The 26,366-nt window shown below is 41.5% G+C and overlaps 1 protein-coding gene across 2 annotated transcripts in view; it reads left to right on the top strand.

Moving 5' to 3' along the window:
• The window catches only part of CAMSAP2 (calmodulin regulated spectrin associated protein family member 2), a 79,595-nt gene that overhangs the window by 3,949 nt on the left and 49,280 nt on the right, over window positions 1–26,366 (top strand). For both annotated transcript variants that reach the window (XM_081194271.1, XM_081194272.1), the window contains exon 2: window positions 18,203–18,462. In XM_081194271.1, the coding sequence (XP_081050397.1) occupies window positions 18,203–18,462 (260 nt within the window). The remainder of the gene's footprint in view (window positions 1–18,202; window positions 18,463–26,366) is intronic.

Below are 26,366 nucleotides of genomic sequence, written 5' to 3'. Positions count from 1 at the left end.
AATTATCAGTGTGTAAATGTGCTGTTTGTATAGTGTCTGCCATTGTTTTGATTGTTTCAAGTGACTTTATTCAATTAATCCTTTCCTTGATCCTTGAATTGGAATGGTGAAGTGGTTTGTGTTTCAGTAGTACTGCATATGTTTGTTCTTGACCTATTCCATCAATTGGGTAACCTGAAGACCCATTAACCTCTGCACTTTTTCTTAGGGATGGAAAAGTTCACTGGCTTATTTTTGATACCTAAAATGGGTTGTCTGCCTGTAAAGATGCACAGCTTATTTGATTCCCCTAGTGGGACAAGAGGAACTTACACTGTGCCTTTGTTTAGATTTACTGGCTTTTAATGGTTTGTTGTGCATAAGGAGCATGCTGCTGCGCACTTCCCAATCGCTCCCTCTTCACTCCTCCCCTGAGACATGTGGGAGAAGCAAACCAGGAAGCCGCAAATAAGTTCAATTTTCTATTAATGTCCAAATACTGGATGTAAGACCTGCAGGTTTTATATGTATTCTTCTTAAAAGTTTTATTGGGCACATTAATCTAAATATATTAAGGGTGCAGATTTAGATTAAGTATTGGCTTGTACCCTTTTTAAACTTTGTTGCTTTGTAAAAGCCATAACTGTTCGCCAGCCTTAAGTCATGGTTTGTTGTTGGCTTAGAAATCCTGGCTTCTTGTGAAGCAAGAAACTGTGATCCCGTGTTTGGATGTAATAAGAAGCCTGTCTTTATTGTAGTTTTCTGATTTGCTTCTCTTGCTTGCGCTTATGAAAGAAGTGAAGTGGAAATGGCTGGGCCACGTGCACAAGTACATTATTTGTGCACAGTGAACCACAATAAGACAGCAACTTGGGCTGCTTATTGTGACGGGCAAACGTGGTTGCTCAGTCTGATCATTGGCTGCAACTGTATGCTCCAGCATCAGCCTGCGAACGCATATGCCACAAAAGATCCATTTGCCTTTCAGCCAGAGGTGGAGATGATGTCATCATAATGTCAGGTGACTGATACATGGGCTGTCAGACCCACCTGTCAGAGTTGACTTGCAGTGTGGGGAGAGGGGTCTTCTTTGCCATTGTGTTCTCCACAAATGAAGCAGGACCTGGTAGGATGGAACTCTGCTCACCAGCTAATTAGTGGATACTTCAGTTTTGCTCTCTGCAGGGGTCTGCTTCACCAGCAGTCAGCATGATTGAACTCATCCCCCCCATCAGCTGACATCACCCAGTTATGTCAGCTGAGTGACAGGTAGGCATGGTTTGGGGAGAAATGGCATCATGAGCCAAAGGGAACCCCCCTGGCAGGCTAAGCGTAGCCCACAAGCCAGAGGTTCCTCTCCCTTTCTTTGAAGAGTGAATAGGCTATTTGTTTTTGAAAGTAGACATTGTACTCCAAGACTACAAATACAAAAGTAATGACAGTTTTATATATGAAGTGTGGTTTCATGAGTTGAATTGTAGCAGGCCTACAAAAATTAGTCTTTGGAGCTTATCTGTCTTGTCCAACATATTGACCCAGGAGTTAGCATTGCTTCTTACAGCTGCAGCCCATTTCTTATTTCACAATTCTAGGTTAATTGGCACTGACAACTTGAAAAAGCCTCACTTTATTAACCCTTTGAAAGGTTATTTATAGTAAAAAAAAGTTACATTTGTTCAACTACGTGTCTAATTGTATAAATTGCAATTAGACTTCACTAGCAACCCACAATCTAGTATTTTTTGAACACTGTCATTTCTGTGAAGCAAATAAAGTTTAGGTACTTTTTCGTTAGTTGATTATTTTGAATATCCCACTGAGGAAAAATGCAGTATTCATTCAGGGATCTTGTGGCTCTGATACATTTCAGTAGTACCTGTTGATTGCTGTAATTCAGCAGAGTAAGTTGGTTTACTGGCTCTGTCCCAACATCATGTTAGATTGGTTTTAATTGACAATCAATGGCTTTTTGCATAAACTAGAAGATTTTCTTGTCGGTTTTTAAAGAAATACTTGCATTACCGTGTGCTAGAAAAGGTTCTGAAGATGAGTTCCAGAGGTGTATTTTCAACCTGGCTCCTTCAAAATGAATGTGTGTCTGGTGTAAAGCAATTTAAGTTGGACATGCACTGTTAGGGCCTGATAAATTACTTGCTTTGACTTAACTTAGAACATCTTGGATCCAAGTCAAATACTCCTTTCACTTAAATGTAAATATCTACCCCCCATGTTTGGTAGACACACTGCCATACATCCTTACAGCTTGGGGACATCACAACTTGCAATCTGCATTCAGCAAAGGTGTGGAATTCAAACTTTGTACCATCAAGAAACTTTTTTTCCACATTGATCTGCCTTTTATGTTGATGTATTGCACAGATTCTGTGGTACATTTTAAAAGTGTATTCTCTTTTGTTTTTAATCTACTTTAAAATTATAATAAATAGTAATACTTATGATTAGAAATATATATAAGAAAAGTATCTGCATGTATAATAGGTTAATTATGAAATGCTAAATAAAATATCAATGCTATGAATATTTATAACAACCCAAGTAACCTTTTTTGTTATGTAACATGTGGAAGCAATTAGGGGTCAACTCTTGGATTAGATGAAGTGCCAACAAGCACCTAGCTTATTGCTCTATGCATTGCTTCTAGTAAAATTATACAAGTGCCTAAAGAAGGCAAAGCTATGCACTACAGTAGAATTTCTTGTGGAGCATCTTGGTGTTTGGATGGATAGGGTTACTGGAAGAACACCTCAAGGCAAACAGTTAATGAGCAGAGTAAATGTACCGTATTTTTTGCACCATAACACTCACTTTTTTCCTCCTAGAAAGTAAGGGGAAATGTCTGTGCGTGTTATGGAGGGAATGCCTACGGGTGGCGGGGGGGATCTGCTGCAGTCATGAGCAGAGGATCCATGGTTCCCCTTCCTTTCCTCCTCCGTGGCTCACTTTGAAACAGCAAAGTGGGAGAAGAGCCGCTGAGTGGGGAGGAGAGAGGGACAGAGATCCTGCTTCTTTGAAGGAACAAAGCGGGAGAGGAGAGGAGCCTCTTCCACAAGTGTAAAGCACAGATCCACATGGATCCTCAGAATTTTTGCACTGGGTCACCCCAAATTCACCATCAGATCACATAGCATGTCCATGGCTACATCTTGCACCAAAAAAATCACGCACCCACTGTTGCCTGGGGCCGCAGTGGTGCAAAAACATGGTTACAAAGCATGGATCCACATGGATCCTCAGGATTTTTGCATTGGGCTACTCCAAACTCGCTGTCAGATCACATGTCTGTGGCCACAGCATGAGCCACAAAAATCATACATCCACTGTTTCATTTAGAATATTTTTTTTCTTGTTTTCCTCCTCTAAAAACTACGTGCGTGTTATGGTCGGGTGCGTGTTATAGAGCGAAAAATATGGTATTTTGTTGGACAACTGTCATGGAGACAAATGCATGGTTGACAGGCAAATCTCACCACCTCATTCCAGCCTAACTGTAAACTTTACTACCTTATCACACTAAAAGCAACCAGTGTAGTAAATCATGTTTTCAGAACCATTTTGTATTCTATTTGCCCCTCTATAGGCAAAGGCCATGCCGATATGAATGTTGCTCATAGGGCCCAGATTGGCAGCGCTGTGATAGCTGCGCAAGTATGTGTGTGATATTGGCCTATCTTGAGTGAGGCAGGAGGTAGAATACTTAACTTTGTCTTTTATTGAGATGCATCTCTTACCTTGTCATCATCATCTAACCATGTAGCACTAGTAGCAAGGTGACATGGTGCTTGCAATTACTTTGCTCCTGTGCCACTTGAGCTTTAAGTTGTCCTTTCCTCAAAGCTAGAATTTGCCCCACAGCGAAAAGTATGCACCTCCTGATGTCATGTCTGATTTTGTTCCAAGAGGCTAGAAAAGTCATCACGCTTGTAAGCGCTTGGGTGGTCTTGTATCCTTTTTTTTTTTTTTTAATAGGCTCCCTTTCAGCAGATCGGCTTTCTGCTTGTCACTTCAAATCAGGATTTTAATGTATCTTATTTAAAAATCATTCAGCACTACAAGTAATTGGGCGATAGTCTGGAAATGAATATCGTTATTGGTCTAAAACAGAGTTGGGCAGATGACAGTTTTGGAGAATCTGCTTTGTTTTTGCTGGAACCTACCAGTGGTGCTAGGTGCAAAATCCATACACTTAGAATTCCACTCATCAGAAGCATGAATTATTTCTGTGAGTTGTCCAGAAGTGGCCTATATAAATATATACGGCTGTGGTGACAGTTGTAAACAGAGGGAAGTTAAATGCAGGAAGTACCGGTACATGACCTATTTTACCCATGACCATTCACAAAGAATGTGTAAGTGATGGCACAATAATCTTAATTAACGCTTTCAGTGTGATAAAAAACGTTTAACCTAATTCAAGTCACCGTTGATAGAATTAAATTGTTTGATAAATTGCAGTTCAGCAGCTCTCCTTAGAAGTTCCACTGTTTGAGAAAGGCCACCTTAAGGTCAGTGGCAGTGTCTCTTGGGATGCTGTTTTCTGAATATTGCCATTTCTGCTGTGAGATTTGTATTTTATTTAGGGACTGGGCTGTTTGTCTCATTTGCCAGCAGATAGTTGCATTCAACAGTGGAAAATGGAGCAGATTAATAAATCATTGATATTGTCATTAACATTATTAGGATCTATAATAGCATTGCTGAGGAGATAGATTTGGGGAGAAAACTGGTGTTTGGCTATATTGCAGGGTCTGATGCTTGTGTCTGTGCCTCTTTTCTGTGGCCTATTGTTGCTGGTGGGTAGCTGTTTTAGGTTAGATGGGTGTCTGTAAGCAAGGACTGACCTACCACCCCAAGACCTGTAAAAGGGACGTTCCATTCTCCAGGATGGGTTGTACATCCTTGATGATGATTTGTACTTGTTTATCTGGGAGCTTTTTCTTCTACATCCATCTTGTAGATTATTCCTGGATATCAATCTGACTTTGTGGATCTCTGGTGTGCCACTGCCTTTGCAGAAACTTGCCTGTTTCTGTTACATCGATTCAGCAACTAAACTAGACTATCCTATAGCTTTATTCTTCTTTGTTCTATCGCTACCTTACCTCCCATCCTTCTGCAAGTTAACTGTGTTGATGTTGCCCACTGGGGAATATCATAATAAAAAAGAGCTATGTACTTACAGAATTTGTGCACTTTAAGCACAAGCCAAAAAATAAATAAAAATATTTGTCCCTATGTGTACTTAGGGTGGTTCTGTTGTCTTCCCCCCTCTGGAATTCCTTGAGGGCTTTTCAAAGCTAAATATATATTTCATTTCCATATGAACCAGCAGTGGCAGTCTTGTCCTTGTCCTGAGGTTAGTAGTCAGCTGAGTAAGATAAATAAATTGAAACCCCACGCAAAACCAATTTCAACTGGAAAGTTGTGTGTTGCACTCAAGTAAGCAGCAGGTTTGCATGCTGGAAAGGCTTCCTTCTGGGCATCCTCCTGGATTTGTGGGTGTGCATCTTCCCAGTTGTAGATGATAAAGCAGCTCTTCCTCTTTCTGGAAAAGATACCTCCCACATACCTCTTCTGAACCAGACTAGTATAAGGTGGTGTGATAGGGCTCCCTTTGCATAAAGTGGCTGTGGTGATGGGAGCTGGAGGAGTCCAACAACATCTAGAGGGCCATATGTTTGAATGTTGAATGTGTAAGTGTATGTCTAGGGTCAATGGATAAAACAAACACCATTAGCTGTACTGCTGGATAAGTGTTTAATGGTTACTATATTTACATTTGTCTAAAAACCAATAAAAATTGTTTGTTTTTTATTTAAAAAATCCAGGCAAAAAACCTGGACAACTAAGACCCCCCTTTTTTTCCTTTTGAAGGCTTGCTTCCATCTATAAATATCCTGGAAATTAATGCTTTACCTATTTGCTGAATGATTTGGATGGTTTGTAGTTATTCATCAGCTACAATTTTATTGTTTAAATTTTGTTTTTATTTTTAGCTGCCCTTTTCTTGGAGAACTTGTATAAATAGAGCTGTGGAATTTGTAGATTTATTTCTTTAAATAAAATGTGTTCCCTACCCCATTTCCCACCTTCTGACTGAAGCAGCCCATTCTGGCAAGAACTCATGAGTCTGCTGACCATGTGAGCTCTTTCCCCACCTATTTGCCTTCAATGCTTAGGACAAGGTTTTGCTCAGGACCACTTGCTCTCATATACAGTGGTACCTCGGGTTACATACGCTTCAGGTTACAGTGGTACCTCGCAAGACGAATGCCTCGCAAGACGAAAAACGCGCAAGATGAAAGAGTTTTCCGTTTTTTGAGTCGTTCCGCAAGACGAATTTCCCTATGGGCTTGCTTCGCAAGACAAAAACGTCTTGCGAGTTCTTGCGAGTTTGTTTCCTTTTTCTTAAAGCCGCTAAGCCGTTAATAGCCGCTAAGCCACTAAGCCGTTAATAGCCGCTAAGCCGCTAATAGCCGTGATTCGCAAGACGAAAAAACCGCAAGACGAAGAGACTCACGGAACGGGTTAATTTCGTCTTGCGAAGCACCACTGTACATACGCTTCAGATTACAGACTCCACTAACCCAGAAATAGTACCTCAAGTTAAGAACTTTGCTTCAGGATGAGAACAGAAATTGTGCTCCGGCGGCGCGGCAGCAGCAGGAGGCCCCATTAGCTAAAGTGGTGCTTCAGGTTAAGAACAGTTTCAGGTTAAGAATGGACCTCCGGAACGAATTAAGTACTTAACCACTGTAGTACCACTGTAGTACCACTGTAGTAGATCTGCCATGGAATCAAGATAAATTGAGAGGCTTTGCTGTCAGTGTCATCGTGGAACCTTTACTGAGTGAGCACAAGAAATTGGACCTTTTTGTGGTGTTGCAACCCTGGATACTCTCTTGATTGAACTTCATTAGGCTTCCTCTTGCGTTTCTTCCATCAAAACTCAGAGTCATATTTTGACAGGCTATTAATATGCAACACTTGGTTTTATGGTTGCCAATTTTAATGCCAGTCAGATGGGCTGCATATAAATAAGAATAAAAATAATAAGTACAATTATTATTATTAGTCTTGCTGCTGTTAAGGTTTGTTGTTGTTTGTTATAGTGTTGGTTGTATTATGTCTGCTGTAGCTTTTAGAAATTGATTGTTGTATTTTTAAGATCATATCGTACTGCTTTATGGTTCTGCTGAGTACTGCTTTGTGTATATTTAGTAGCATCAAAGGATTTTAATTATTGGTTAAATTGAGAAGCAAGGGATCTTTCTTAAACCTTCATTTTTCTTGCCAGTAACTTGGGGCAGAGATCTAGAGATCTGTATTGTATCTTGCACTTTGGAATGTTTTGTTCTATATAGAGCCAGAGGTTCAAGATAAGCTCTTGGCACCAGTGCTTCAGGAGTGCCACTTACTGGTGAGGTAAGGACAGAACAGAGGCGGGGTTGCCTGTGTCTCATCTTAGTTGCCTTTGCCTAAAGAAATAAGCAGCAGAGCTGTCCAACTTTGCCTGCTTTGTGTAGTATAGGCTGCTCCCAGGGGAAACCTCTGCTTCAACCGCAGAATCTTCAGAGCGACATAAAACTGGGCTGTGTTTCTATAATCAAGACTTCAGCCTCTTTGTGGTAAATGCTTTCTGAAAGTGGAACATAAATTACTTCCTGATGCTATCTCTCCTCCATCTTAAAGTCATTCCTACTAACTTCAGTTGATAATCTTACCAACGTTATACTTATGGCAAGCCAGTATGTGCACAAATAGCTAGTTAAAACTGCTCATTAGCTTTACTGTCTGGCTTCATAGCCCTTTGGGATAGCAGAGAAGCAAGCAGAACATTAATTTACCAAATTTAGTATCGGGTTCCTAGTTACTGGCTTATTGTAAACTTGAGGTGGGAGCCCCATGCTTCTTGTTCACAACTGCTACATGCTTTATTTATTTATTTATTATATGCTGCTTAAAGCTAAAACCCACGGTGCACATCCATGGTACTTATGCAAGTGGAAATAGGTTAGCTAGAATTCCTAAGTGTACACTGTTCATTTTCATGACCCAAGATGTCCTCTTTTTATCTGTATCTCCAGAAGCTGTTTGAGGCATGTCCACTGGAGCTTCAAATTATTTTCTTAATGCCAGATTGCAGTCTACTTCTGAAGTATCCCTCAGTTTTAAAAAGTACGATACTGTAGAGCTAACAAAGGAAAGGAAAACTAAGTGATCAAGACTCAAAGCATCTTTTGTGCAATGAAAGTCTAAAAGATGTTGAGACGCTAGAAAGAAGAAAGCTGTGGGTGAGGGAGTGAATGAGAAGAGAGAGAAACATGTCTCTCCTAAAGGACCAGGACATGGTTGGTCATCTAATTAAACTGATAGGCAGGAGGTACAGGACAGACCAAAGGAAGCATTTCTCCATACCAAATCAATTTACCAGAGATCTGCAAATCTTCTATCCAGGTTTGCCAGGGTACATGTCCCCACCCCTCCCTCTGGTGAGCGTGGTGAGCCTCAACCCAGAAGCTGGAGAAGGAATGGGTTATCATCTCCAACGAAGCACTCTGTGCACTTGGAAATGCACCACAACAACCCCCAGCTCTCTCTTTCAGCTTGAAGCTGAGGAAAGGGTGGAGGTGTTTCACAGTAGTTTTCCTGTGTTTGGGATAAACTCAAAAGGCCTCAGAAGCACTGAAAATGTGGGAGTGATCCTTTATTTCCTTTGCAGCTCCAAGCTCAAGAGTAAGGCTGGAGTGTTGTTTTGTTGTGCTCCCCCAGTTCAGTGTGATTGTAGGAGTGATCTTCTTCCTGAACCATTAGGAAGAAGGCTGGGCCTTGTCTACTGCTAAGGTGCTGGAAATCCTTACAAAGTGCCAAAATGTTCCTCACAGTTTTCCCCAGCCTCAACTTTTTACATGAGTGTGATAGATGAGTACACACAGCTGCACCATCACATCTAGTTATCCCTTAGGAGTGCTATCTGCTATAAGGATTTGAATTCACATGGTTTCTGAGCTGCGGCGGTTAGGTATTCACTCCATCAACTTATACTAAGATCAGAGCAGACTTACCGTTTCCCAAATGTCGTTATGCTTAACTCAACTGGACAGACTCAGCTATACAAACCTAATTCATAGCTCCAAATTTATGAATGAGCGACATAACATGAATGTGTGTTTTTTAAATTCAAAATTCATTGGTGAAAGAAAGCTACAGTAGAAATGCTTTTATGCCCAGTGTTCCTAGACAGTATGAAGCCTGCACTAGGAAGAAATGAAGGTCATTAAGTAATTTGGACAGTGTATTCTTCTGTATAAACTAGCATTCTCATTTTTATTTTTATTTTTAGATTACCCCCCAAAATAAGTTTCTTTTTAGTGCAAATCTGTAGTCACTTGTGATTTGGTTACCTTTGAACTTTTGTTAATCTATATGATGCATAAGACTCTCCCAAACTAACAGATTGCCAAGGACAGAATGTCATATTCCCGCCATGGATATGGGAGACACATTTTCAGGAACTCTACAAGGTGGGATGGCGGGAGAGGCCAAATCACTCAAAACATAGCAAACCTCCCAAAGTGGGGCCCTGTAACAAGGACAGAGATTGAGAGCCTCGTAAAGAGGTAAAGGACCCCTGGCCGTTAAGTCCAGTTGCAAACGACTCTGGGGTTGCGGTGCTCATCTCGCTTTATTGGCCGAGGGAGCCGGCGTTTGTCCACAGGCACTTTTTCTGGCTCATGTGGCCAGCATGACTAAGCCACTTCTGGCGAAACCAGAGCAATGCACAGAAACGCCGTTTACCTTGCCGGAGCGGTACCTATTTATCTACTTGCACTTTGACGTGCTTTCAAACTACTGGGTTGGCAGGAGCTGGGACTGAGCAGCGGGAGCTCACCCCATCATGGAGATTTGAACCGCCGGCCTTCTGATTGGCAACCCCAAGGCTCAGTGGTTTAGACCACAGCGCCACCCAAGAGCCTGGTAGCTCAACTGAAACAGGGGAAAGCACAGGTCATTAAAAACAACCTGGATTTCTGGGCCCCTAGCCTAGCCTCACTTTACACATGTATTGATACTTATCAATGTATTCCCAAAGACTGGGGACTTTCAGTCATTGTCCCAATATACAAAAAAGGCAAGAAAGAGGATCCCGCAAACTGTAGACCAACCAATCTCCTTAACACAATAAGTAAACTGTATGTAAGACATCTACAACAGATATTCCAAGATTGGCTGGAACTAGAAAGTATACTTGCAGAGAAGCCCGCTCAACTATCGACTAATGTTTTGTTCTTCAATGCCTAATAGAAAAGTACTCATCTAGTAGCACTGTCTCAGTCTATGTGGCCTTAATTGACTTCAGAGCAGCCTTGGACTCTATATCCAGAATTAAGCTATGGGAGACCTCCACACTAGACAGACGCCTGCTATACTTAATACGCACACTACATGAAGAGACCTCGTTAAAAATACGATGTAACTCTCAGGGCCATCTATCTAATGCAATTGAAACCAAGAAAGGTATCAAGCTAGGGTGCATATTGGCCCCATTTTTATTCAATTTCTATATAAATGATATGGTACCCCTCTACCACAATATGAACTTCAACCCTCCGAAACTAGCAGGAAAGCATATCCCTGTGCTGCTTTATGCAGATGACACAGCAAACCTCTCCAGAATTCCTTTAGGCCTTAAAAGAAGCATGTAAACCCTGGCAGCGTACTGCAAGGAGAGCAGACTAGAACTACATTATCAGAAAACCAAAATCATGGTTTGCAAAAGGCCCAAGCCTTGTCCATGGTACATTGGTGGCCTTGCTCCCTTAACTATTAAGAACCGTTTCCAAACGACACGGAAATGTTTAGTGATAAACATAATAACTCTAGGCTTCACCCTGCAGATCCTACTTGACATGGGGTATTGTGATAGGAATTTTATGGTCTTAGATATATGGTAATGTTCATAACCGCACATACATAGATCAACACAGGAAGGCCAACCTGGAACCATTTTGATTCCTAAACTGAGCAAATGTTTTCTCTGCAAGGTCAAACTGGAAAAGCCTCCCCATTGTCTTTTCCTTCACAAATCCTGTCTTAAGACTATGTCTCTGTTTGAATAGGGTGTGAGCCTGTGACATGGCCAGGAACTATTTATCACTACAAAAGAATGGCCAGGCTACCAAGGAAATCCAATCAAGTAACCTGCCAGACAGGAGATAAACAAGGACAAGAGAAAAACAACATTTAAATTTCTGTGATGTAGGTGGGATGTATCTGAGGGGTGGTCTTAGGTTACACCCCTTCTGTGATGTATGCATAATGTTTCTGGGGGTGGTCTTGATCTAGAGGATGGGAATTTCAAAAGTCTTTATAAGCCCTTGCACAGCATTTTTGTGGGTCCTCCTCCTTTCCTGCGAGTGAGGGGAGCACCCTGTTGCAACAGATCAATAAAGATCAAGCTTACTAGCTGCTTTGCTTCTCAATATTCTCTGGTTGGCCTCTGTTACTTTCTCCTACCAATAGGGAACCTATGTAAGGACTCTATATGGGCTCTTGGATACCCCATAAGGGAAAAGGGCATATTTTTATTTACAACAGTATGAACAAGCAAAAAACAAACAAACCATCAAACAGCACCTGGAAGATACCAAATGCCAAGCAGATCTAGCCAAGTACCCGAAATTTTTAATCAGTGAAACCAGAAGACACCTCCCAGATGCCATATATAACCAACCTTAAAATTCCAAAACAGTGAAGGGCTTTCACTCTGGTCCACTGCCAGGCCCTCCCTTCAGCCATTCAGGAAGGCTGCTGTAGGAAGACATCGTACAAGGAGAGAAAATGCCCATGTGGCTCTGGGCAACTAGAAACAACAGAGTATGTCTTTTTTCACTGCCAATACTTATACAGATATAGGTTCATCTTGCCTGTACCTCCCTGCTACTTCAAGATGAAAACCCAGATGTTACATACTCAGTTGCTAGATTCTGCGCTGTCATGATGGCTATTCAGCGAAGGATGGTTTGCGCCACAAATGAGGCCCAAAATGCAAGACCTGTGGCTCCATCACGCTTCCTCCCTTATAGTCGCTTTTAACTGTTTGTCCCTGTTTCTATCTTTTTTAAGTATGTTTGATACAATCACCTTTTAATTGCTAGTTTTTATTCCTTACTTGTTTTAAGTCTTATGTGTTCATTTTATCCGTATGTTTTATCTTATGCTGCTCTGTGACCGAAATAAAGTTTGATACTCATATGATGCAAGTACAAATTCTTTTTATTACCTCAGAAGTATTAGTGAAAGTAAGCTGCTGTAGTATTAAGCCAATTAATTTTCGTATCTAAATTTTTTGGAAGCAGGGTGAATAGTCAATATAGTTCATTAATACGTATTCTGAGCCAAATCTCTGTGAATTCAAGCAACTTAATCTACAGAAATGGGATTACTTTGGAATGCGTTCTGCAGAAGAGAAAATTAAATTCAGTGGTAGTCAGGAGTCCTGTTTTTTTTTAAAAAAAATAGCCGTATAAACAAGAGCACATGTTTAAAACCTCTTCAAACCTGCTTCTATTTGAAAGTATATTTTCAGTTCTTGTGAAGGAACAAAATGGTATGGTAAAGAGAATCACAGGATAATTTAGAAAATCTAATTAGTGTAGCAAGGCAGGGCAGGAAAGATGAGACATACATTTAAAAAGGCTTTGACATTTTTGTTGATCTTCCTGCTTGTTGTTGGCTCTGTAACTCGCCAAGCTGTTTTTTCTCCCTATAAAGGAAGTAGCGGTTTTCTGATTTGATAGTAGAAGATAAGCAATCCATGTTCTTTCTTCAAAGCAATGTTTGTACAGTAAATCTCAACGAACTTCATTGGGGCTATGAATATTATTCTGAATCTCTTTTTAAAAACTTCAAAACTCGCATCTCCTTCAGTATGGTGATAAAGTGGCAAGTGAAAGTTCTCCTTTTCATTTTAAGTTGAGTTGGTACTAAAATCTGAAGAAAAACATAGAATCTTATAAGGGATCATGAGGGTCATCTAGCCCAACCCCCTTCAATGCAGGAATCTTTTTGCCCAACTCTGGACTCGGTGCCAAGGGCCTTCTGGCGGTTCCCTTGCTGCAAGAAGCCAAGTTGCAGGGAACCAGGCAGAGGGCCTTCTCGGTGATGGCACCTGCCCTGTGGAATGCCCTCCCACCAGATGTCAAAGAGAAAAACAACTACCAGACTTTTAGAAGACATCTGAAAGCAGCCCTGTTTAGGGAAGCTTTTAATTTTTAATAGACTATTGTATTTTAATATTCTGTTGGAAGCCCCCAGAGTGGCTGAGGAAACCCAGCCAGATGGGCGGGGTATACATAATATATTATTATTATTATTATTATTATTAATTTATTTAGCTCTGGTTTGCTTAAATAGCCAACTTCAAACTATGGGCTGTGAAGATGGCTTGTTTCTACAACACATAGTTAAGGTTAACCATGGTTCTTGGTTCAGGTGAAACAGTAAACTGTAGTTAATCCAAAACAGAAAGTTTCAGTTCACCTTTGTAGTCTTGCCAGGAAAGCATATGACTCCCAAGTCTCACTGGGGTTCCTTGTAATTCTAAACTGCATGTTTAGTTTTGAATCTGAATTCAGACAATGAATCTGCCTGAAAGAGAAGCTTAATTCTCAGATATGGCAGATGAGGAATAAAACCTGTATTAGGCTGTACCACATCAGACTGCAGTTTAGGGTTTACATGATTGAATGTTCCAGAATAAAAATAAAAACTATGGAATAGAAACATGAGCAAGTCAGTGAGAAGGCTAGACTGAAACCTAGGAGAAGTAGTCACCGATAACTGACTTTAACTAATCTGGTAGTATAGCTGTAATATTAGAGTAGGCAGAAACAACACCAGTGCAATTGTATTTTATTTTTATGTAAAGCCATGCAGTTTGGAAGGTAAAAATAGTACTGTGTTCATTATCCTGTGTGCCAGAGTGGGTGGATGTGTGTATTTTTCAGTTTATTCTGACCTGCATTATCCTGAATGTTCGTGCCAGTGTATCTGGCAGCAGAGTAGGAACATGTTTTATGATGTTCCGGATTGGCATTTCGTAAGTGCCTCTTCTGCCGGCATAGGAAATCTCAGCCATTCTCCTCGAATTACATTTTCCTACAATGCTTGCTGAGGAATAGCTAGGGTGCTTCTGACCCGGTTGCTGATGTTTCAAGGAAATGGTAGGCATGAGTAAGTGGATGGTGAAGAGGATTTCGGGTGCTGTGTCAGTCACATACTGTATATCATAAGGTAAAGGTAAAGGGACCCCTGACCATTAGGTCCAGTCATGACTGACTCTGGGGTTGCGGCGCTTATCTCGTTTTATTGGCCAAGGGAGCTGGCATACAGCTTCCGGGTCATGTGGCCAGCATGACTAAGCCGCCTCTGGCGAACCTGAGCAGCGCACGGAAACGCCGTTTACCTTCCCGCTGGAGCAGTACCTATTTATCTACTTCCACTTTCATGTGCTTTCGAACTGCTAGGTTAGTAGGAGCAGGGACCGAGGAACAGGAGCTCACCCCGTTGTGGGGATTCGAACCGCCGACCTTCTGATCGGCAAGTCCTAGGCTCTGTGGTTTAACCCACAGCGCCACCCGCATCCCACTGTATATCATACATAGGGTTAAAACCAATCTTTGAATCAGGAGATAATGGGTTCAAATTTCTTCTTGTACAATCTCACTGGGTGGCTTTAGGCAGTTATGGTGGGATAATGCTGCCATCCGCTTCAGGGCTTACTGTCATTCTTTGGGACACTTCATACTCACTAAAGCAGTATATGAATGTTTGTTGTTATTGGATTTGCGTCTTGACCATTCCTATAGTATAAAGAGCTGACCTAAAGCCTCTTCCTGTTTAGGTAGAGATCTTTAATTTGTGCAGTGAATATGGGTAGAGACAAATGTGGAACAAAGATGGTGGTTCTAATTTTACTCAAAGCTTGTGGCCAGGAGTTCATGTAAAGACTAGGGCATTTTTTTCCAGCTGGAGCTCAGCTCGGCTCCTCTCAGGTGAGTGCCATTTCCATTCTAAGAGAACAAGGGAGAAGTTCATGGTGAGCTACAGCACATCTTTTTCTAGAAAAGTAAAACTGGATAAAGACTCAACCATTAGGAGAATGACATTGTGTAACGTCCTACTTAAAGTGGGGTGAGACAAGAACTTCACTCCAAGTAGGGCAAGTTCAAAGTGAGGATTGTAATACCACCTTGCGATTTTGCTGGCTAAATAAATAAATAAGAATTCCTTTTAGACCCTGAGTACAAAGTGGGCAGGATGAGACTCTGAAGGCAGTTCTATTTTCCACAAGTAAGTTAATTGCCATGGTTCTGCTCTTGATTTTCAAGGTGAGCTAGTGAAGGAAGCAGATGTTTCTCAGTCCTCCAAATCATTTTGGTTTCTGGGCTTGAATTCCATTAACTGACAAAAGATGTAGAACTTAGCTGCTGACTTCCTTTATTTTTTGGGGGGCACCCCTTATCTTCAGTATTTGTACCCATAGATTCTAGATTCAGGTAGGTAGTCGTGTTGGTCTGACGCTGTTGAAATAAATGAAAAAATACAGTATCTGAAGAAGTGTGCATGCACACGAAAGCTTATACCCAGAACAAACTTAGTTGGTCTATAATTTAATTTTTAAAATTTATTTGTTCCCATAGAATGAGTGCTGTACAGCAGCCGTGAACATGATATGGAAGCTCATGTTTTTGGGACTTAAATAGTCTTGCAGACAGAATTGCATTAAAAATCTCAACCCAGCACACTCTAATAAACCTCTTTGATCAACGCCGAACCAGTCTTGTCTTTTAGACACCCTCTTCTTTCTGCTACCTCCCTCCAATGGTCAATTCAGTTTATAGCATTTAGTTTATGCAAGTGCTCTGAAGGTTGCATTATTTTGTAGAGTTCCCAGCAGCTGCATGGACACGTCATGTCAGGGTAGTTTAGCTTCCCTATATGCCCTCTCTCTATTTCAGGATTGTCTATTAATTGAATCTGCGACTGCCAAGTATCAAAATTAACCTCACCTGCAGGTTTGGGTAGATCTCTCCAAAAACATTTCAATCAATAAGAAGCATAGTTGTTGTTAGCTTGTTCATGACATGTTCCACAGCCATTTTTTGGTACTATTTTGGGTACTGGCACAGATATAGTGGTTGAAGGAAGAAGATATTCTTTATTGGCAGGATTGGACATTGACATACTGTCTAAATGGGCCCACATGTTTGTTTGGTTGTTGTTTGCTCGTTTTTAAAAAAACAATTTTTATTAAAGATTTTCTTTGTTTACAAAAGTACATGCATTATCTCTTTTCTTAGGTTGTAAACATTGGTGTTGTATACAGAATAAGGTTGGGGAAGAAGAAAAGAGGGGGGGAGTGGTTAACTTATATTTTTATATTTAGTGTGTATTGGGGTTTTTATGTCAGCGTCATTTGGGTAGGTTCTCTTTCTGTTTGTTTACTGTATTTCCTTGGTAGTGAGAGAGGTTGGGTGGGGGGCCCGGGCATGGTTGGTTGTGTTTAGTTGGCTGCAGTGAGATTTGTTTTCATGGTGGGCAGAATTGTTGGGTCAAGTTAATCAGATTATTTTGCATACTGTCAGTGGGTTTTTGTTGTTGTCTTGTTGGGCTGTGTATGTGATAAACGGGAGCCATATTGGGGTGAAGGTATCCTCTTCTATTTGATGGCGCCCACATGTTGTTTAAGGAATATTCTAATTTCATGTCAGGCACGTTTGACAAAAGCTGGCTCATCCTAATGCAATGATGTTGATCCTAGTTATACTGTTCACAAAATTCAGCTTATTATTTATTGTATAATTTTAATTTCTACAAATGAACAAAATTAATAGGGTTGCCCAGAAATTTGCTGCAAACCCCAAAGTTAGCGGATTCAGCCTGATGCTATCTTGTTTCCACAAATGTGCAATAATAGATAAAGATGTTATTAATAAACTGGCACAGGTTGGAAGTTTTTCACATTTTAAAAAATGCTCGGTTGAGCATGAGACTCTTAATTTCAAGGTCGTGGGTTTGAGCCCCACATGGGGCAAACATTCCTGCATTGCAGGGGCTTGAACTAGATCACCCTCGTGGTCCCTTCCAGCTCTACAGTTCTATGATTCTATGTTGTGTGCTAGGGAGGAAACACAAAACCAAACCCCACAATATATAAACAGTAAATAATTGCTTTAGGCTGCGGTTAAAAACTTAAAAGGCTCCCCCCCCCCATATGTTGTGCAACTCTTTCAGTACTTGTCGGTTCCTTATTAGCTTTGCTCCATCAAGTAGGATGGTGTCCCTGAGGAGCAGACTGAACAATGTGGGAAAGCAGTAATCAGAATACCTCACATTAAAAACAACAACTAATTGACAACCTTATTCAGCTGCTTTGAAGATCGGGGAAGTGCATCCTTGTAAATCAGCCACTTAATATTAGTAGCTTCCACACTTTTTCACTAGCTTGCTGGATGTGACAGAGGAGGAGCAGAGAGCTGCTGTGTGCAGAGGAAGCAGCTCCCCTTCTTTAGCAAACTGTCTTTGCTGGGCACTGAGGAGGGATGGAGTATGCAGTAGAATTCTGTGCGTTGTGACTACCAGGCTAGTGGTAAAATACAAGGGTGGGGAAGTGGCACCAAGGGAGGATATGAACACTTTCCCCCATTCCAAATGCCTGGTAGAAATTTCCCAACTGAGCTAGGGACAGCTTCTGGGGCTATTTCTGTTGGGGAAATGGTGCAGCTAGAAGGGCTTCTTAAACACCCCCAGTCCTACTACCACCTGCTCCTTCTTCAAAGCACCTGCCTGCTAACAAACCTTAAGGATGGGATCTCAATCATGGATTTCTGACATCCTGTGTAGTTTGACCTGAGGATGGTGTAAGCCAATTGAAAGGTTTGCAGTTGAATACCAAAACATTGATTTGACCCATTGCAGCTCTGTAGGAGCTAATGTGCATAATTAAAGTTGGCATTACTTACCCCTCTTACCCCCAGGTTAGGCTTTGGGAAGTTCAGGGTGGGGAGTGACAGGCATTCTTGTGATGTGAGTGTTTCGCTTCCTAAAAATGATAAAATGTAGGAATTTTGCACTTCCTACTATAATAATTCAAATAATTACAAATAATGTAATTCAAAGGCTTTCCCCTCTTCTTTTGTAGAAAATGTACCAGAGGATCTTCGAGAACCATTTTATACGGATCAGTATGACCAGGAACATATTAAACCTCCTGTTGTTAAATCGCTGCTATCTGCTGAATTCTACTGTCGTGCTGGGAGTCTTATTCTCAAGAGTGATGCTGCCAAACCGCTCCTGGGCCATGATGCAGTTATCCAAGCCTTGGCACAAAAAGGCCTCTATGTCACTGACCAAGAGAAGCTAGTAACGGAGAGAGACTTGCACAAGAAACCCATTCAGATGGTGAGTTCTGGCATTAGAGTTTTGGCATTAGTCATATACCTGGCTGTTAGCAGCATTTCTGTTTGGGTTTGAAGTTTGTAATGAATTAGCTTTTAAAAACGTTCCATAAATTGAAGTCACATCTTACTTTGCAAGAAATAGATATGATAGACCTATTTCTTCAGTGTTTCTCTCACTTTTTCACAATATTCAGATTCAGGAATTCTGGAAATTCAGAAAGTTGTTTTTTGGGTACCAGGGCAGACAACATGGCACCCTCCAGATGGTGCTGGTCTGCAGCTCCCATCATTCCTGAATATTGGCTGTACCAACTGGTGCTGATGGGCGTTGTCGTTCACAACATCTGCAGGGCCCCATATTGGCTCTGGATAGTAAGAACATTTGACTGTTATATTCCATTCTACCCACCTAAGTTATGCTTGGAACATACACATTGAAATCAGTGGGCATAAGTTCATCATTACTAACTGTGGGTCTGCTCAGAGTTTGACTTACTTGAATACAACCCATTGTATTTTATTTGAATAAAAGTATACTTTGCCTAGTTATATAGAGTCTTAGATTTAGATTAAAAATCACAAGCACGTGATTTATTTATTTTTAACATAGTATGTAGCATAATTTACTAGGGCATCAGTTCAGAAGGCCAGAAAGCAGCGAAACATAGAATCTAGGGTGCACTTGTGATGTCATTCAGATGTCATGGACTACAATGTCTGTCATCCTCGGCCTGCATAGTCAGGGATGATGGGTTTTGTAGTCCATAACATCTGGAGGGTATCCTACTGTAGGATAACATCTACACCCAGCAAGCCTGGCACAGAACCCAGACTGAACAGAGTTCATTGCCAGAATTCTTTGTAACACATAACAGTTTTGTCGCCAACGTGCAGGGGTTGCTTGGCAAGATGAATCATTGTGGAAAGAGTTCCCCAAGGGTGTGAAGTCTCGGAAAAACACTTGCTTGAAGTAATAAAAGGAAATATTTATGACTAATAAAAAACAATTCACAGTTTAAAATGGAAGACCGGAATAAAACCACAACCACAAATTTATATTTATTTTTATTACGAATGTACAGAACTGCAAGCATAAACATAAAAGCACACGCATGTGTTCAGTGGGTCAAACATACACTAATATATACATAAAGCATAGTCAGCCATTCAGGCAGTAAAATGACCGTTCACAAATTTCACTTCCAAGGGTTTAATCCAATTGAATTCTTCCAAAATGTGGGTGGTCTGGGAGAAAGGGGAGCAAATTGCAGAAACTTGAGAATAGAAGGAACTATACAACTTAGAAAGCTTGTTTCCCAGTACCTATTTATACTTTCCTAGTTTTAAGATACTTGGCAATATGAATGAAACGCTTTCCCTGTAAATCCTATAGTATTCCCTACTGCCACCCTCATTTTAGAATTAAGGCAGCCTCTTTAAGATACATTTGAAATACTTTATGAAACCCTGTATTCCCATACCTACAGCACAACTTCTAACAGTATACACCTGTAAAACATGTTCTTATTAAGTGATCCACAAGTTAGTATAAACCTTTGGAACTTGCCTTTGGTTTTATGGAGAATTTGTAAACGTTCTTACTAAGTGATGCATCTACTGTACTGCCATTCTCTTCTGTCTTTGTGTGGTCAGGTTATAAGTGAAAGCTGATGAATTGCTTCCAGGTTGTTGTCTTGTGGATTCATTGAAGTAGCTGTTGACTGAATTATCCCTGTATTTGACACATATGCCTACTAATTCCGTTCTAAGCCCAGTGATCTGGGGTATTTTAATTAATTAAAATAATTATTGAGTTTTATTAATAATGATTATTTTGTATCATACATCAAGAGGTTGAATGTAGCCTAGAATGTCCATTCTCCTGCTGCATACATTATGGATTCCATGGTACGCCTGCTTTGGTTTTGATGAACTTGACTGGCATTCTTCTGTGTCTGATGGGGTTTCTTGTAGGGTGGAGGAAAATCAGGGTGAGTTGTAGGCTTCCTTCTTTGGTGTGTCTGAAGCAAAACAAGGAGTGCTGGATACTTAGGTTATGGGAAAGTGCCTGAGGCTTGTTTCTCGACTAACCTCTTTCCCTCAAGTGAGAACAAGAGTAAAATAACAAGGCAGGAATTCAAAGTGGACAGGAAAGGAGGTCGGGGGTGGAGAAAACTTTGCATGAATGACATCCATTTCATATGTCATCTTGACACTAGTGTGTACTAGTGACCTTTTGGCTTTTTCTGTGCTAATCATGATGTTTGGACAACTGCTACCAACACTTTGCATGTGGGAATTTTTGTCTCTTTGTTCAGATCCTTTAATTCAAGAACTCTGTTGACAGTAGCAGGCTGCAAGCTGTTATCAGGCCTGTGTGTTCCACAAAATTAGGCACAGAACCTGAAATGCCAGAGTAAATCAAGCAAATGAAATGTTGTTTGCATGTATTCATTCACCGAGTATAATGCTGGTGCTTGGATGCAAGTTGTCAGAATACTTTTGTTGTTGTTGTTAAGATTGTTAGAGGAACAGGAAATAATTTCAGGAAAGGAGCAACAGTCTTGGTATGCCTTCCCCAACTTGGTGCCCTCCAGACGTTTTGGAGCACAACTCTTATCAGCCTTAACAGCATCAGTTATCAGGAATGATGAGTGTTGTCCAAAACATCTGAAAGGCACCAGGTTGGGGGAGCCAGAACCTCGCAGTGCACTTAGGTGGCCAGTAAAGACAGGCAGTACTAGATTCTTAAAGTGGATGAAAAAATTATTTTTCTTGAAAGAGCGGGATTTCCTTTCCCCCCATTCCTAATATTGGAAGTGTTGCTGAAATGGTATGGACTTCTAGTGTTTTGTTTCGTTTTAGCTTTGGTATCTATGCAGCAGTAAAGCAGTGTGTGAGGTGGAGAAAGAGATCCATATTAAATGCTTAAGGGCAACTATATTTACCAACCAGGATGAAGCATTGCTTTTTTTAGTTGTACACTAATTTTTTTCTAATCTGGATTTTGCTAATCTATTCTGTGCACAGAAACTTGGCAGCTGCTCTCTGTGTCTCAAGCAAGGTTTATGTCATAATGGTTAAGTGCTCTTCTGAGGTTTTAAACAGCTTTGCCTTGGGAAGAGAGAGGTCAGAAACATGGGACTTACTCCCCACTGTCCTAGCTTGCTATCAATACTGCAAATTTAAGTCGTGCAGATACCAGGGATTGAGCCGCTTTCACTATCCATGCCCCCTGAAAATACCTGGGAGGAAATTCCATTAAGTTGGGCATAGCCACCGAGATGCTCTGTCTTGTGTTACTGGTCTCCTAGGACTTTCTACAAATGGAACAAAAAGCAGGCATCATTCCCTGCTGATTTTAATGCACAGCTTGGAAGATATGGCACAGTGTTTCTCAACCTGTGGGTCCCCAGATGTTGTTTGACTACAACTCCCATCATGCCTAGCCAGCATGGCCAGTGGTCAGGGATGATGGGAGTTGTAGTCCAACAACATCTGGGGAGGCACTGCTTAAACACTTAGAGCTAATGTGGTGTTGCAGTTAGTGTTTGACTGGGACCTGGAGACCAATGTTCAGATTGCTGGTTGGCCATGAAGCTCACTGAGTTAGACTGTCAGGCAGGGACTGGCCGAGCAACCTTGAGCCAGTCACTGCTTCTCAGCCTAGCCTACCTCACAGGGTTGTTGTCAGGATAAAATGGGGAGGGGGAGCACTATGTACGCCGCCTTGAGTTCCTTCAAGGAACGGTGTAATAATAATGTAATACAGTGGTGCCTCGCAAGACGAAATTAATCCGTTCCGCGAGTCTCTTCGTCTAGCGGTTTTTTCGTCTTGCGAAGCAACCCTATTAGCGGCTTAGCGGATTAGCGCTATTAGCGGTTTAGCGGCTATTAAAGGCTTAGCGGCTATTAAAGGCTTAGCGGATTAGCGGCTAAAAGGCTATTAGCGGCTTAGCGGCTTAGAAAAAGGGGGGGGAAGCGGGAAAAAATCGGAACACTCGCAAGACGCTTTCGTCTTGCAAAGCAAGCCCATAGGGAAAATCGTCTTGTGAAGCAGCTCAAAAACGGAAAACCCTTTCGTCTAGCGGGTTTTCCGTCTTGCGAGGCATTCGTCTTGCGGGGCACCACTGTAGTAAAGTACTTTGATCCTAGATCATTAGGGCTTTACATGCTAAGAGCAAAACCTTGCTTTAATTCAACTAGTCTCTCTGCATGTGCTCTTTTTTCACTGGATGAAGAAAGAGCATTATATTGTATTATCAGACAAATCTTGTTTACATTTTGTTTTGGGGATCATCGCCTATTTTTTTAAAAAAATTAAGCCTATCTGAGGTGTACAATAAAGCACTTCATAGTACCTGTCTCAGAAATGGCTTTTATTAACTGGGATCAATTATTAGTAAATGAATAAAAAAGCCTTTTTCCTAAAAGGCTATTCTTTAGCTCTGTGTCTTTCACTTAACCTTGTTGTGTGTCTCCTTGCAATTATGGGTAGCAGGAGGTGGTGGCTGTAAAAATGGTTAATTATTATTCAGCACTATGCAGCCTGTATTATTCTCTAATCAGAAAGAGTGCATCCTCGTGCTGGGGACTAGACCAAAACACAAATGCAGATCCTTTTCCTGAACCTTTTTCAATGCATTTTAATCAGCTCTATTTTTAAACCAGATGTATATCTTTTTTTGGTGTCCCATCTATTACAATGTATACAAAACCTTAAATTTGTGAAACGTATTCTGCCAGATTAAATTATTAATTCCTGCAGCCTATTCAGCAGTAGGATCCCTTTATCTCAAACTGAGTTTAGTACAATCATATTGAGGAAGTGATCAGACAGTGTGCACTAATACACTGCACATTCATAATAAGCCATTTACACATATTCAGTGTAGTAAGATATTACCATTATTGATGAATGTGCAGTTTAAACTTTGGTAAAATACCATGCTATAATACTGTTGTGGCATTCGACTCTTAATTTGTCTTTAGGTAAGCATTCACATTTTCGATAGAACTGGTGTGAACTGGTAGTGTATCCTGAAATACAGGATTGTTATTATTTTAATTGGGAGGAGGCATGCTGAGGTTAGACGCTCACTAGGTGGCCTTTGAGCAAATCGTTTATCTTTGCCAACATATTTTAGAGCAGGGTTTCCCAAACTTGGGTCCCCAGCTGTTTTTGGAATACAATTCCCATCTTCCCTGACCACTAGTCAAGGATCATGGGAGTTGTAGTCCAAAACCTTCATAAAGCAATCTTATGAAGGTACTGGGTGATATCCAGCAAAGTCATACAAGGAGTAGACCCATGAAATCAATGGACCAAAAAGTAAGTATAGGGTGTGCTTTCATGTGGCATAGGTAAAGGTAAAGGGACCCCTGACCGTGAGGTCCAGTCGTGACCGACTCTGGGGTTGCGGTGCTCATCTCGCTTTATTGGCCGAGGGAGCCAGCGCACAGCTTCTGGGTCATGTGGCCAGCATGACTAAGCCGCTTCTGGTGAACCAGAGCAGCGCATGGAAACACCGTTTACCTTCCCGCCGGAGTGGTACCTATTTATCTATTTGCACTTTGACATGCTTTCGAACTGCTAGGTTGGCAGGAGCAGGGACCAAGCAACAGGAGCTCACCCCGTTGCGGGGATTCGAACCGCTGACCTTCTGATCAGCAAGTCCTAGTCTCTGTGGTTTAACCCACAGCGCCACCCGCTAACTAAGGTTATACATGTAAAGCTGCTTACTGGTCTGGCTTCTTTCTAACCTTTTAAAAGGTTGACAATGGTGTTTCTGGGTGGTAGTTTCAGTTTCCACCAGTAAGTAAATGGCTAACTGCATGCTTATAAGCTGATTATAAAGAGATATTAATGTAAATGCTTATATTAGAGATGTGACTGATCCAGATCCCCACACCTGCAGAAGTTGCCCATATTCATGGGAAAGAATAGAATATGTGACCTTCTAAACAGCAAGGAAACATATGAGTGAAAACTTGACCCTACACGTATAGTTCCATCACCAAGAGGTGATTCAGAACCCCACTTCTTTTCAGAGACAGAAATGTATGGAATGCATGAGTGTTGTTCATTGTGTATGCCACATATTTTCTCCTGGAAGAAGAGGAATGCCCTAGAAAGAAGCAGTTGCACTGACTGTTGCACAGAGTGCATGCTGTACTCTCTAAGTGCGTTGGTACTCAACGCTCATTTTTCAGCATGATGGGTGTTGCATCTTTATGGATACTATCTTCCCCATCAAGAGAGGAACACCTGCTGTCTGTTTTCTGGAAGGTGCCTTGCAAATTCTTGAAGCTTCCTTTTTGTTTGGGCAAGCCTATACACACACACACACACACATACACAGAGAGATTTTAATTATCTTTTAAATGCTTTAATTACAGTGGTACCTCGCAAGACGAATGCCTCGCAAGACGAAAAAAGCGCAAGACGAAAGAGTTTTCCGTTTTTTGAGTCGTTCCGCAAGACGAATTTCCCTATGGGCTTGCTTCGCAAGACGAAACGTCTTGCGAGTTCTTGCGAGTTTGTTTCCTTTTTCTTAAAGCCGCTAAGCCGTTAATAGCCGCTAAGCCACTAATAGCCGTACTTCGCAAGACAAAAAAACCGCAAGACGAAGAGACTCGCGGAACGGATTAATTTCGTCTTGCGAGGCACCACTGTACTTGTTGCTAACTGATTTTTATTGATAATCCTACTAGTTCCTGTAAAGTGCTTAGAGGTCTTATTACAACCAAGCAGTATATATAATTTATTAAATAAATAAGGAGGAAGTGTCAGAACCAGGCCTGGCATCACCATGCGGCATCCTAAAGAAGCTGGCAGGGTCCTCTGCCAGTGGCCCAGCCTTGACCTCCTTTATTTCCCCTCCGTCCACCAGCGCTCAGTGCCAGGCAGGCGGGTGCTGCCATTTGCAAAACCTGGTGAGTACTGCCACTGTACAACCCTGCAGGGAAGAGCCCTCTGGTATAAATGTAGACTCAGTACAGTGGTCCCTTGGTTTACAACCATAATCCGTTCCAGAGGTCCGTTCATAAACAAAAACAGGTTGTAACCCAAGGCGCGCTTTCGCTAATGGGGCCTCCAAAAACATTTTGTTCATAATCCCAAAAAAATGGATTGTAATCCCAAAAAAGTTTGCAAACTGGGACACGCACTTCCAGGTTTGATGTGTTTGTAACCCAAAATGTATGCAAACCAGACTGTTCGCAAACCAAGGTACCACTGTACTGGGAGCTGACTCAAACCTGAAGTTAGACACTGTCTGTCTAATTCAGTACAGTCAAACCTCTACTTACCACTGCCTCTTCATACGGTCATTCCAAGTCGCAACTGCAGCAAACCTGGAAGTAACCGGCAGGTTTGCCACCGTTTGCGCATGCGCAGAAGTGGCAGTCGCCATTTGCACATGTGCAGAAGCGGGCAATCACTGTTTGCACATGCGCAGAAGCGGGCAATCACCGCCTGCGTCTGCGCACAATGGCGCCTCTCCCAGCGACCTGTTTCGACCTACAGACGGACCTCCTGAACGGATTATGGTATCCCTGTTTCCGAGCTATTTCTGAGATGATATGTGTGACTTAACAAATTTGGTACCTCTTTTTGGATATTAACATTGGTGTTATTCTTACTGCTTCAGATTTTCACATGTTCCCTAAAAAGTGTGGCTCAGTTCAGACATAGCATAAAACTGTCGCTTTGACGTTGCAAGAATGAGCATGGGGCTCATGTTCTCGCTATGTCACCTTGCACATTCACTTTTGCAGCAAACCATAGTTTGCTGTTGCATTGGAACTGAGAAAGCTATAATTTGCTGCAGAAGAGGAATTGCAAGAGGGACTATGGGGAGAAAGGAGTGCAGGGAATTAGAGGCTTATTTGTGTAAGACTAAA

This window comes from Podarcis bocagei, assembly GCF_964188305.1.
Source record: "Podarcis bocagei genome assembly, chromosome: 5".
NCBI lineage: Eukaryota > Metazoa > Chordata > Lepidosauria > Squamata > Lacertidae > Podarcis > Podarcis bocagei.
The sequence above is the reverse complement of the archived record's forward strand: the minus strand, read 5'-3'. Positions and strand labels throughout refer to the sequence as shown.